Source organism: Xenopus tropicalis, chromosome 2 (assembly GCF_000004195.4).
Source record: "Xenopus tropicalis strain Nigerian chromosome 2, UCB_Xtro_10.0, whole genome shotgun sequence".
NCBI classification, from domain to species: Eukaryota; Metazoa; Chordata; class Amphibia; order Anura; family Pipidae; genus Xenopus; species Xenopus tropicalis.
Window position 1 is genome coordinate 46,808,272 of NC_030678.2, and position 14,205 is coordinate 46,822,476.

General features: G+C 37.1%; 1 protein-coding gene across 1 annotated transcript in view; it reads right to left on the minus strand.

Moving 5' to 3' along the window:
- Window positions 1–14,205, minus strand: part of col26a1 (collagen type XXVI alpha 1 chain) — a 231,894-nt gene that overhangs the window by 25,175 nt on the left and 192,514 nt on the right. The window contains exon 4 of the mRNA XM_004911725.3: window positions 12,358–12,419. Coding sequence (XP_004911782.1) covers window positions 12,358–12,419 — 62 coding nt within the window. The remainder of the gene's footprint in view (window positions 1–12,357; window positions 12,420–14,205) is intronic.

Here is a 14,205-nt window from a genome sequence, read left to right on the forward strand (position 1 = left end):
CTGTTTATAATAAGGGCTTAGAATATCATGTTCCGGTTTGATCAGTAAACCCATGGATGTCACACACCTGGTTTTGAAAAGCCACACACTGCCTCTCCTTATGTATTACTTGCAGCTTATTTTCTCTTTAAAGAAAAAAGCTAAAATTGACAGATCTCAGATGTTTAAACTGTAGCTTTTGTTTTCTAGCATTTAACATATAAAAGTGAATTTCTTAGAATATACAACCAGAGGGGAGAAACAGCATAGTTAATTTAATTTTACAGTCACATTGCCAGTTTTTAGCTCATTCTGTATGGGGAACATGGGACTTTATGACATCAGTGTAAAACAATAACTGGAATTAGATCAAATATGGACAGTTTTCAGAGGACACAAAAAAGAACAGTATATTTGTCCTCACAGATCTTGTCCAGTGTTGATGCCATTGTGTTATTATTGTATTGGTATTTAATGGGACACAATCAGGGGGTTATAAAGTAAAGTCTGAGCCAGAAGCTAAACAATATTTTGATGTTTTCACTTTGAGGTAGACCTAACCTGATTGGCAAAGAAGGTCAAATTCCTATGTTTTTATTCTGGGAACTTCTTCATTTTAAAGTGGTGGTTATCTTTTATTTCTTTGATAAATGTATTATATAATGAATATATATGTTGTCTATATATACTTAGGTTAGTGCTTTGAGAACAGCTATCCTTCTTATGAGCTGCCGTACACAATGGCAAGGATGTTTCTTTTGTTAGAAAAGATTACGTTTCTTGTCTTGACGGAGAGATGGAAAACAGGGACCTGATTAAGTCATTACTGTATGGGGTGTGGGGAGAATAATGAATGCTAATTTACTAACCTACTGATCTACTGACAGGAACAATAAAGCTCACAGTATATAACAGCAGTACTGTTCCTCAGCGCTTATGGGATAACCAGACAGACAGAATAAAGCTGCTGGATTTAGCTATGGAGCAGATGTGTATAAATGGAAACATGAATTCTTTTTTATAGTGAAAAGAAATTTATCAGTGAAAACGGCTGTACTGAGGTCACAACATGCTGAATCTATAATATTCTACTGCTATAAACAGTGATATAATGATATAGTTTTTAAATAGAGCACAAGGAATACGTTAACCAATGTTAACGTATTCCTTGTGCTTGGGGAATGTTATAAAGCAAAGAAAGGCCAGTTCCAATAGCTTCAACATACACACAGGTCTAAAGATTTTGTTGCAGGTACTTCTGAGTCAGAGAGTTGCATGTGTGCTAATTATGGAGCAGCTTCCCTGTGTTCAGGCCAGTAGGTATCTGAACTGTGCACTGGTGCGTATCCACTGTACGTGTGAGATCTTTTTGTTTGGGTTTTTCTTGTTTCTCTTTCCACTACCAGTTGAGTTTCTGTTACAATTTTGTACTTCTTGGAGGTGTGCTAGAATGATCCCTATTGTAAGAGTGAAAACATGCATGTATTTCAGTACCATGGAGAGCAGAACTGGACTGACATTAGGGCCTTACTCCGTACTGTGTACAATGGCACAAGTATAGTATTTATTGGCTTCTCCTCTGCTGCCTGATGGCAATAAGAAGCCCCTAAATATATTAACAACATTTAAGCAAAACCCTTGGCTTAAAAACATATTAGTGTGCCTAAAAAAAAGTAGAATTGTACCAAATAAAATAAAAGCAGGTCTGTCTCTACTAGCCTGCAGTGACCCAGGAAAGACAGTGATGTATATTATATAGGGATATGGAAACCCTTGCCCTGATCAATACCAATGGTGCCTTCTAGCAATCCCAAAAACTTTTCTAAAGTGTAATAACTTCCCATCAGGCTAATATGTATTAATCTCTTGTTTATTATTATATTTTGTCAGGTTTTCACTTTCATTTAGAGCTCTATGTATTTGCAAAGAATAATCAGCCAAGGCCAGAACTGAGCATTAATTTACCGCACTGGTTCCCTCTTCCTCTCTCTAAACATAAACTTATAAAAACAGCAAAATCTCCATCTGTGTATTCTGCTTAGTCTGCTTGGACATTAAGGGGGTTACTGGTTATTTATTGACATTCATTTTTTCTACATACAGTACATCACGAATTTGGTTTAAAGGCTTGAATTTTCTATATTTAGCAAGCAAAAAAAAACTTGGTAAAACCTCAGCACCTGAAAGCTTGTGGGGTCATCTAGAATTCAATGGGAGCTGTCCTAGGCAAAATGTAAACTATTTAGTCAATTTGAGTTTTTGGAATTTTTTTGAGCCTGTCAGCACAATAAAATCATGGGTGGCATATAAATTCAAGGCGTTCAAGTTTTTTGTTTTTTTTTACAGTTTTATTCAATTGTATTTTTTGTATTTGTAACATTTGCGTTCAAAAAAAATTAAGTTATTTGAAGTAGAAAAAAATATGATTTTGATAAATATGTAATTGCATGCCTCTATAGAAGCGATGAGCAAATTAAAGTGGTTATTCCTGAACAATGTTTTTTTCAGTTCAGGTTATTTGTTGCCAAAAACTTGATCCTGCCACATTCTTTTTTTCTCTTTTATTCCAAATTCCGAATGCAAAAATACTTACCCTGTAAGCTAAAACTTGTTTAGATCATGTAGAAGTGGCAGATGTCTCTTTTACAACTGGAAGATCTTTCTTTGCTATGTGGTTTTAGAAGTTTTCAGGTTTTTTTGATGGTGGTTTTTGTGCAACAAGTTGGAAAAATCATGTTTTTTTACAGCTTTTTTCTGCAACTTTTTTTGTTTGTGCTTTTTCAATTTAGATTTTTTAGTAAATGACTGCCATTCGTGGAAATGTGTTTAGTTGTGGTTTTAAAAAATGATGAAACCACATAATAATAATAATAATAATAATAATAATAATAATAATAATAATAATCTCCCCCATAATGTGAAAAAAACCCACAATAGAGAAATAATTATACATTTTGATTTTAATATTTCAAATAAATATGTTCCATCACCAATTTCTTGATTATGTTTTACTTTATAAACATGTTAGTAAAAATAAAAATAAATAAATAAAATAACTGCCACACTACCTGCCAACACCCTTCCTGTAGGGTTTCTGGAGCCAACAATGTGAGATAACCTAGCAAAATTTGATTTTCTAAAGAAATTTCCAAGACCCACAGAAAAGGGGAGAAATAACGTCTAGGTCTATAGTTAATGTTTTTGGCATTCCTGCAGGTAAAGTGCTCCGGTGATATCCACTAACACCTCACATCATTGCAAACATTTTGGAGAGTGTCCAGTCTACTTATTATTTATACCTTTGATGACCTTTGCATCCATTAATCAGTCTCCAGTGATTGCTGGATTTTTGAGATAGATGATCTAGCCAGAGGGAGGAGATACAGTATTTCTATTGTGAAGTCTCTGATTGGGAGCAGAGGGGATAAGGGCAGGTGGTCTCTGCAATACAGTAATCCCTATAAAAATGTTTCCACAATCACTATAACAGCCTTAGATCATTTATCCATGTATAAAACTGTTTTCAGGGAGTAGAGAGCTAATTGTGTAATGTAAGTACTGTATACCAAATGTAATAGAACAATTCCCTCACATGGATATTATATTCTGTACCCATGGCTCCTCCATTGGAATAATCTCTACTGAAATTATAATAGAGTTACACATAAAAAATAACCAAACTGCAGCTGCTACATAGGAAGCTCACTGGGCCTCAACGGTTCTGCAAACAAATCTCACAAACCAGGCTGGTCTTACAGTTTGAGAACTTCTGATTTACATCTGAGCTTAAAGAAGCAAGGACAGATTAGGCTTCAGTGTAAGAGACAAAAAGGCACTTTTTACTGGTGCTACATAGGCTTAGGGGCTGATTTACTAATCCACGAATCCGAATGGGAAAAATTCAGATTGGAAACGAACATTTTACGACTTTTTCGTATTATTTGCGATTTTTTCGTCGCCGTTATGACTTTTTCGTAAATTGTCGCGACTTTTTCGTAGCTGTTACGACTTGCGCGAAAAGTCATGACTTTTTCGTAGCCATTACGATTTGCTCGTATATTGTCGCAACTTTTTCGTATTGAGCGCTCGTAAACGGCGGGCAAAACTTTCAGACTTTGCATGATTTTGGAAGCCTCCCATAGGACTCAATGGCACTCTGCAGCTCCAACCTGGCCCAAGAAAAGTCACGATACTGAAGTTTGAATGAATCCGAAACTTTCGTACTCGGTGTGAAAGCTACGATAAAGTAGCAACAATTCGCGCAAGTCGTAACGCTACGAAAAAGTCGCAACAATTTACGGAAAAATCGCAAAATACCGATCATTACGAAAAAAACGCATTCGGACACTTTTCGGACGTTCGTGGATTAGTAAATGTGCCCCTTAGGGTGGCCAAACACTAACCGTGTACAGACAATTGAAACAACAGGAAATGAAGATGAGGCATATTTCCTATATACTTAATATATCTCCATACTCCATACATCTGCTTATGCGCCATATACTGGCTGGCATGGTGCCTAGGCATATTAAATCTCAAACCTGCTCGATTCCTGAACCCAACAAACACAGTTTATAGATATTGATCGGGACCAATGGGCCACCATACACGTATCAATAACTGCACATCATTTTGTTGGGTACAGTATTATTGGTTCATGTATGGCCAGCTTTAGCTGACTCTAGTAACTAATGCTACTACGTGTTTGAGGTCAAGGACAGTTTGTCCACATCTACAAGATGGTTATTTCAGCTTATGCCCTGCTATTCGTTGTTTAGCTGAGTATTTGCTATCACCCATCACAGTCACACTGTAGGTCAATGTGTATATTTGATATCCGATATGCAGCTCTTGGATAGAGAAAGTGCATTATATTTTGCCTCCAAAGATGCCCCCAGTAGCCCCGTCTTCTTTTCTGCTGATTTACTGGACATGATCTGTGCTGCTGTCAGTTACTGAGCTTACAGACGTACAATATACTGTATATAGAGATTATAAAAGTCACAATACAAAGCTAATTAGTAATTAATTCAGATTCTCATTACATGGCAGCTCTAAAACCAATGTAATCAGCCCTGTAGCTTCAGCTTGCATGGCAGTCAAACTTAATTTATTTGTTGATTTGCTACAGACCCCTAAGTTGGCTTCTCAACAGCTGCCCAGAGCCCACTGAGCATGTGCAGTTCACTGACACTCCTGACAAAATCCAAGATGGGGAGCTTTGGCATGCAACTTTGAAGTACTAGATTGTAATTAATATAGAGATGCTGCATCTTTTGGCTGGTTGATTAAGCTCAGTAAAAAAAAAATATACAGTATATATATATATAAAATATGATAGATATATATATTTCTAGGTTTTAGTTCTTCTGTAAAGTGTATTAGTCTATTATTTTTTTGTATTTATGCTTCTACTTGTTAGAGCTTTTGTTTTTTTTTGGACCAAAGAATTGGAAATATATTAATATGTTGCCTAAACAAGGCAAAACCACTTTCACTAGTTACTGGATAGTTTTGCACAGCAGAAAAGCCACAGATTATGTATTCATAACAACATCAAAATAATTGAAAATATTTAGACATTTTAGGAATAAATGATCCATTTCACTGGAGTAATCCTTATCTCTGGCAATTAATACTGTGTTCATTTCTGAAGAATGAGCAAGGAATGTTTTCTGAGAACAGTACATTGTTTTACTATTTTAATCATCCCTCTTCTTAAAAAAAAATGGCACATAAGCGGATTTTACATAGGGAACACAAATCAGCCACAGACAAATGTTATTTTTGGTACAATAACTTCTTGCCGAAATGCATTCTTTTTTATTTTCCTCAGTGATTTTTAAACTCCATCCAACCCGGCTCTAAAAAAAGAAATAAATCCAGAGAAGTGTGCTCACTTAGGGACTCCTCTGGTGTTCTAGATGGATGTGTGATTAACAAACCTCGTTCTTGTTACTCTGCCATAAATCTGTTTCTCCGCACGAGGGAACCTTTGAACTGCTTTTCTTTTTATGAGAGCTATACTGCTACACTCAAGCAGATTTGATACAAGTAATAAAATGGATCTTAAATAGAACTATTCATTGTATGAAATTTGAATTTTTACAAGGCATGTAGGGCATAAAGACACATACAGTATATCAGGCAGAGTATAAAGATGTTATAAAATACATCTCATGTCAATATTCTGCAAGTAAGGCTACCATGCCAGGGTCAGGAAAGTGTTGCATGCAAATAAAATGTATGTACACTATGAAGAACACCTTGTTGGAGGTATATGCCATAGACCAAGCAATGCACTTTGTTTATCACTATTGATTCTGCACAGGCCGCTATCCGCATGGTGTTTGCATGTTCTCCCTCTGTCTGTGTAGGTTGCCTCCAGGTACACCACTACACCATACAGGCAGGCTAACTGGCATTTAAAGTAACTGTCCCTGGTGTGTATAAGAAACCTTAGCTCCATTGTGGAAGGGACTGATGTGAATGATGAAGAATCTCTGTGTATATCTGATACTCTCTACTGTAACGTTCCTGGGGAAATCTGGCAAAAGAGCTGTGGGGTGAAGGTTTGTGCTGCACACACTGCGGAAGTGACATCATATGCCACAGGAAGTAATGTCACTCACACACTGCATGTGACGTCACTGTCCACAACCTAGGGGGAATATTTAAGTCTGGTGCCTAGGGTGGCAGCAGTCCTAAATACAGCCCTGACTATGCTGTCTAAAATGCCAATAATATATAATAAAACATCAAGGCACAAAAGTGGCAACACACAATAGGCTTGATAGAATATGGATGTCTAGGGCAACATTTTAGTCCTTAAGGCATGCCGATTAGAAGAGGGATTGTGCAATCTCTGTCAAATAAAAAATATATTTGTTATAATATCTAATGTCTGCTTCCATCTCTGGGGTTGTTTATACCTGAAGATTGTCCTGGGAAATGTTCATTGAACAAAATAATGGGTAATGAGCTAATGTTAGCCCCAGTGCAAAGTTCACTTGTAATCCTATGATGGCTAAGAATATGTAGCAGCAACATTTGCACCACTTTTCTAGCCATTTATTAATGATCTCTTGAAAGGGACATTGGCAAACTCTTTTGAAGAATATGTTGATTATGAATGACCACAAAAAACAGCTCTGCAATTCAAACAGGTGATATCTTCAGTAAGACAGATGGAACAAAGGGTGGAAGCTTTGGCTACAGAACTATATGTGGCTTCTATAGAGAAATAAGTGTAAAGAAACCCAAAAGGCTCTCATATTCTTAAAGAGGGAAAGTAGGGAAAGCAAACATGCATTTTCACATGAAGTCTAGCCAAATGTCTCATTACAGATCACACACGGCACTCTTGTTTTATGTGCAGAATGCTTTTAGGGGAAGCAGTAATTAGAGCTCTTTGCGCTTATGTGAAATGACTTGTTGTAACCCCCACAGATGCAATCATAAATGTGTCCATAACTTGACAGATTTGCAATACATGATACTGGTCTTTCTATTTTCTAAAATGTGGGTCTGGGGGGGGACGTCTTTCTCTCGGCCTGGAGAGTGACTCTACTGTCTGAGCCAAGCTTTAATAAATAATAAAAGAAGAAAATAATATAACATTTCCTAAGACATCACTTATAAAATGATGTTCTTTTCCAAAATATATTTTTATACCCCATTTTAAGAGGAAGTTTACTCTCAAGAAAATTATGTTTGTTTTTTATGTTGATGATCAAAGCATAATTTCATTTTTTTAATATTATTTTGTAGTATAATTGTTATTTATATTAACGTATTGTAGGTTTATTTCCTGCTCCATATGGGCCAGCATTTAGAATACTTGCTTCTTGCCAGGAGCCCACAAGAAATCTTAGACCATGGGTCTAGTGGATGTGCAGCGAATTTCCACATTTCGCCATTGGCATAAATTCACAGAATAAAAATTAGTCGCGTGTCAAAAAAAGTCACGGTCATGTCAAAATGGGTGCAATCGCATCAAATCGGGCATGGTTGTGTCAAAATGAGCTTGGTCGCATAAAAAAAAGACGTGCAGATTATTTGCCGTTTCACAAATTTTCCTATAGTTTTGCAAATTTTTCAGCAAAGCAAAATGGGACAGATTCGCTTATCACTTCATAGGCCCACACTCCAAATAATTTTCCTCTTCTCCTTACTTAGCTTCCTTATTCTCCTAGTCTCTGATCTAGCATTCTCTCCATTTCTCGTCTGCGTTCTCATACAAAAAATAGGAATAAAAAATATAGGCACACCAGCAAAATGATTGGGTGAGCTGGAGGATCCACTGCCACCTGGACGCAGTGTTTTCCTGGAACCATTCTTGGTATTTATTCTGGGGGTACAGTTTTCCTTTAAGAGAAAATAATTGTAAGATAAACCCTAATTAATAACAGAGTATATTTACACTTTTAGCTAGTAAGAGTAAACACGGCACGACAGTTGTGATAAATAGGAAAGGAGAAGAACTATAGCAGCTGTGCTTCATCACAGCGTGGAACCAAACTCTCCTGTGAAATGTAGTAAGATTTATCATCTGATTTTCTTTTTGCATGAGCCAAAGCAAGGATTCTTTCACTGAATTTCTTTTTCTGTTGTGGCAAAGTATGACAGACAGTAAACTATATGATGCTTAGATTTTAAATGGCTGTTGCTATTCACCATGGAGCAGAAAATGACCAAAACGCAATAAATCTTCTCTGAAACACTAGACATAATATTTTTGTTTAAGACAACACAATTGCCATAGGAAACTCAGCCGCTACTCCCTAACTTGCATGTATAAATGTCACAGGTGGGAGAGGGGATGCCTACTTGCTTCCCCCACTCACCCCACATGAATACAGCACTGATTAACACATGTATTCATGGGCAAAACTGCAGGTCTCTGTGCTCTGAGACCAGCAGCAATTCAAAGTCAGTGGAAGACAAGGTGCTAAGTGCAAAAAAAACTGCACATTGCACCTTATTTTATTTGCACTTTGCACCTGGTGTTCAATTTGGTAAATGAGCCCTTATGTGTTTGAAAAATGCACAATGTAAAAATTGTTAGGGCAGAGGAGAAACATCTTCATTGGGTATATTTTTCCTTTTTATTGATATATGTTACATTCCCTTATATTTGCATACCCTTTGGGGGTGATTTAGGATCACAGATGGGTCATCTCACCACTCGCACGTCATTCACATGTGATTCGCGCAACACATTCTGTATGTCACAGTATTCATTTAAGTAGAAAAATGTGATGATGTCTGACTTATGTGCCTAGATCACATTTGTTCTTTTGGTATAACCACAAATACTTCATGCACTGTTGTGAGGTATTTTTAAAATAACCCTCCACCATAATGCCTCTTGTCTATGATCCGTCAACTATTACTTGTCAGTGTTACACATGCACTCTCTTTGTTCAGTAAGAAAATTAGATCAAGCACACTTTGTGGTGTAAGTTTAGGAACAGCTTTATTGTTACATTGTATTGTCAATTTGGTTTGAAAAAGCTGTCCATCGGGTTTAACCATTCTATCTACTCCAGCATCACTGACTCATATTTGGAAAGGTAAGATTAACTTTTTGACTTTCTCTGTAAATACATATATAAATAAATGCACAAATAAACACATATCTCTAGACATTTGTGTGCAAACGCAAAATCAACTGTAACTCTCTAGCAGAAACAAATCCATCTATGATATCTGTGCCATTTGCTACCTCATTAATTTACTCTTAATGACTAGACACAAAACAGCACTGCATACATAAAGTTAGGTTGTACCAGGGATCACCCAGGGATCTTTCAAAATAAAGTACTTTATTAGTTTTAGTAGACACTAACTGGCACTGTATAGCATTGCACAGTCTGTTATCCGCAATAACCGCCAAATTTAGGAGGCCCTAAGACAATCCTGTTTAGTGTATAATAAATTTTCATTTTATTTTTACACAATTTTATATAATTAGAATCATTAAGGTTAAACCTTATTTGCTGCTCAATGGACAGATTCTTCCTATTGTCCTGTAACCCTGTAGACAACTTGGAGACCTTCCTCGCACACCCTAGCACTCCAAAATGAGAGACTCGGTGCACAATGCTGGAGGGATTGGCACCCTCCCAAACAATCCATAAATAGAAAGCAATAGTACTCAGAGCAATTCCAAGCAGGACAAACCCTTGCAAATTTTATTGCAGAGGTGCAACGTTTCGGGGGAAAACAGCCCCTCTATCAAGCCTGTTGCTCTTAAGAGTTGTAAAGAAATATTAAAGGAACATTTACCTTTAAATTAGCTTTTAGTAAGTTAGAGATGGACCTATTCTAAGCAACCATTCAATAGATCTTCATTATTTATTTTGTATGACTTTTTTATTACTAGAATTTTCATTTTGCCCATATCCAGAAAATGTTATCTGGATGTCTGGGTCACTGACCCCAGACTAGTAATGGGCAATCATAAATCTAAAGTTACTGAATACTGTATCTGGATGGTATGAAAAATTAAAAAAGAGAAATGGAAAATGTTCTGTTTTCAAATGACTAATGAGCTATGAGATTCAATTTCACCAGCTGTGTATATGGCAAATAAATATGGGTGGGCAACTTCCCAACTCATGTCTAAATGGAATAAAATTACTTCTAAAGCTACTAAGAATCCAAGTTTAATTCTGCCTCTTTGTGGAACGTTCCAGTTCTCTGAATTGTGTTTTCTTGGGGATTTATTAACTATGCAAGAGCATCATGCTGATGACCAATAGGAAATATACAGTACCCAAAGTGACACCACGATGCCATAAAAAGTTTCTGAGGCATCCATGAGTTAAGGGGATTTATATTTAGAATGATCATCAGATGCTACACCCTTCCAAACTGAATAATACATATATGTTGAAGCCTTCTGGAGTTTACAAAGTAAATGCCTGACGTACTTGCTGAGATACAAAATCTAAGGGCGCATGGCTCTTTGCTAGCTTCATAGTTCTGTTCTATTGTTGGGAATCCCTATAATATATCATTCAAGACACTAATGTGTTGTCAACCCAAGACACTATGCTCATCACCCCAAGATAGGTATGCCCATCAATGTGTTATTTTCTTTTGTTATTAACAGAAAAATGTCAATAAAAAAGGCAAATTTTAATAGCATCCAATAGAGATTAGAGAATATAATATGTAGTATCAGATTATGTTCAATATAGTTTAAGAGCCCTTATATTTACCTGTAGTTATGCAAGTCTATTATCACTGAGACTGAGTAACCCCTATTAAAGGACAAGGAAAGCCTTATTCAGCTGGGACACATTGTGAGATTGCTATGTTTATTCCTTAGGGTGGCCAACAGTTGGTTATCGTTTAAAGGGGGATGTAAAGTCAAAAATAATAATCCTTGTGTGTAAATACACAGGTTATATAAACAAAGCTACTGTGTAGCCATGGGGGTAGCTATTCAAATCGAAAAAAGGAGAAAATGCACAGGTTATTTTACAGATCACAGATAAATTGTAGATTCCCATTGTATTCTACAGAGCTTATCTCACACAACTTTTACCAGCGCAGGGAAATTGCACATTATATTTAAATTACATTTTCCTTCTTTGATGTTACAGTTCCTTTAATGATAATATTTTTATACCACAGTACCACAACCCTTTTTGTTGTTCTTCGTGTAGTGTAGTCCCTTCTTTACATATTGTCTACAACATAATCTCAAAGGAGACTATGGTATTCTCAGCCACAATTGTTTTGGAAATACGCTTTTTGCTATTAGTGCTTACAACATCTTTGGCACAATAACAAACTTGTATGCTTTTTCTGGCTTCAGTAACTATAGAGGAAGTAGATCCCTTGGTCTTGGTGGGACCCAGGGGACAGGGGGGCCCGGACCACGGGGTCTGCTTCCTCAATAGATTTAGTGAATCGCCCCTCCCCACTGCCCTCCTACCTGAGCGCTATTGGGTGGGGAGGGGGGATGTATGGGAGTGGTGGGCAGGGAGTTGGGATATGACAGGTGGGCAGGGAGGGGGAATGTGAGGGGTGGGCAGGTAGTGATTGTGTTGTGGGCCAGGCCTTTCCAAAGACTTTTTTGTGGGGGGAAAACTCGGAGTGGTCTAGGAACGCCTGACTTGACTAAGATGAAATAGTGTGATCTCCTAGCAGGCAAACAATTTTACATTTTTCACTGCTTCCCCATGTCTAAAATATCATCCCAGGTTTCTATCTTTTGCTCAAAAGCCCACAACATTAATTAGATATAGTCAGTCATTAACAGAAAGTCAAAATAGAGCCATAATCTGTGGGGGAAAAGTGACAAACACAATCATGTTTAGGGTAGAATATAAGTATCAGTATTAATAAAGAAGGATCATTTACCTTTGCTTCAAGATTATTTAACCTCTCAGCCATTGCAGCGAGACGTGTGCAGTTCATACATTCTGAAAAAGGACAGTATAAACATTAATACATTAAAAAGAAAAGGATTTCTAGATCATTATGAAGCACTAAAACAAAATGGAGTAGAGTAAGTGAACAACCATTGTGGAGCAATTTAAAGTGCTAATGTCAGTAGACATTGTGTAGATTTGAAATGTAGATTTTTGAACCAATCAAGCTCTTAGTAAGCTAGAAAGTCCAGGCATTCACAGAGGTTGGTGGAAAGGATTTGCAGATGTTACTAAATTCATTAAAGGTTTTTGACCTTTTGACTGTCTATATTTTGGTATGACACAGACAGTGCTCTTCTGAGACAATTTGCAACTGGGTTTCATGTTTTGTGGTTTCTCGGTTCTTTAGCTTTTTGTTCAGCAGCTCTCCAGTTTGGAATTTCAGAAGCTATCTGGTTGCAAGGGTGTTGTTTACCTTAGCAACCAGGCAGTGGTTTGAATGAAAGACTTAAATATGAATAGGAGAGTAAATGAAGAGAAAGGTAAGGAAAGATTACACTGTAAGCTCACAGAGCAATAGTGTTTTTTCCCTGGGGGTCAGTGACCCCTACTTGAGAGCTAAAAAGATGAAGAAGAAGAGGGAAATTAATTCAACACTAGAAAAAATAAATAATGAAGACCAATAGGATTTGTGGGCAGGCCACAAACATACACAAAGGCCTGGGCCTAGGGAGGCAAAAAAATGGGGGTGGCATACCGTCTGCTGGCCGCATCTGCACTGAAAGCTGGTTAAATCCCCCGCCCACCCAGTCTAAGTGCAGCCAATCAGTATGAGAGTTGGTGCAAACACAAGGGGGGGCGAGCTCAGAGGAAGCGGACACTCGGGGGTGTGGAGGTAAATCTGGCCCTGGGAATAGAACATGCTGTAAATGTTCACTAAAAGGTGAACCGCCCTGTTAATATATCTTTCAGATTTAAACAAAAGCAGTTTGCTCTAACTTAGTCATTTTTACAAAGCCACCAGAAATTAGAATTTAGAGGCAGGAATGAATAATACAAACAATTATCTAATGGGCTTTAAGGGGTTATGTTTCTGCATACATTTATGTAAGACTTTAAAGAATCAGATTTCTCAGCTCAAACCATTATGGTTTTTTAATGTATTTCAATATTTTCGTGGATTGCTCAGCTATAATGTACAATGCGAACCTGGCAACAAAGGATATTCCCAGCCTATTACAAGTTACAACACAGCCCGTGTGCTAGAGGACACTGGGAGTTGTCCTGCAACCCTTGGCCCTGGGAGATAAGGAAAACACAAAAAAATGAATATTTTTTCGCGGCACCCCTTTAAAATCCCCACAAGAATAATAATAAAAAGCAAGTAGCCATGAATGCATATGGGATATGTCATTTAATATAAACGTCATACATCAAAACAGAAGGAAATAAGATGTATATGATTATTTGTGTAGTGCTGTTTCTGACCAGCATAAAGTTATTTTTAAGAAGCAGCTGCCCCTTTCATTTAATAGTGGGACAAGTTTTAGGGTATTTGTTCCACACTGACAACATCATGGTAAGAAAAAAGCCAGACAAGAATTCCTTCAGCATGCTGAAATATGTTACCCATAATGCTTCAGCGGTCAGTCCTTCTAAAACATGCAGAAGTGCTATACACTATACTATAATAACTATAATAGTGCTATAAATCTGCAACCAATGGGAAAATCAGCAGCACCCATGTGAAATCAATCACTTAAAAAAGAGCAGTGTTGCTTTATTTCCTTTATTTAGATTTCTCCTGGCTGCCCTGTAGATTCCTATCTATAAATAG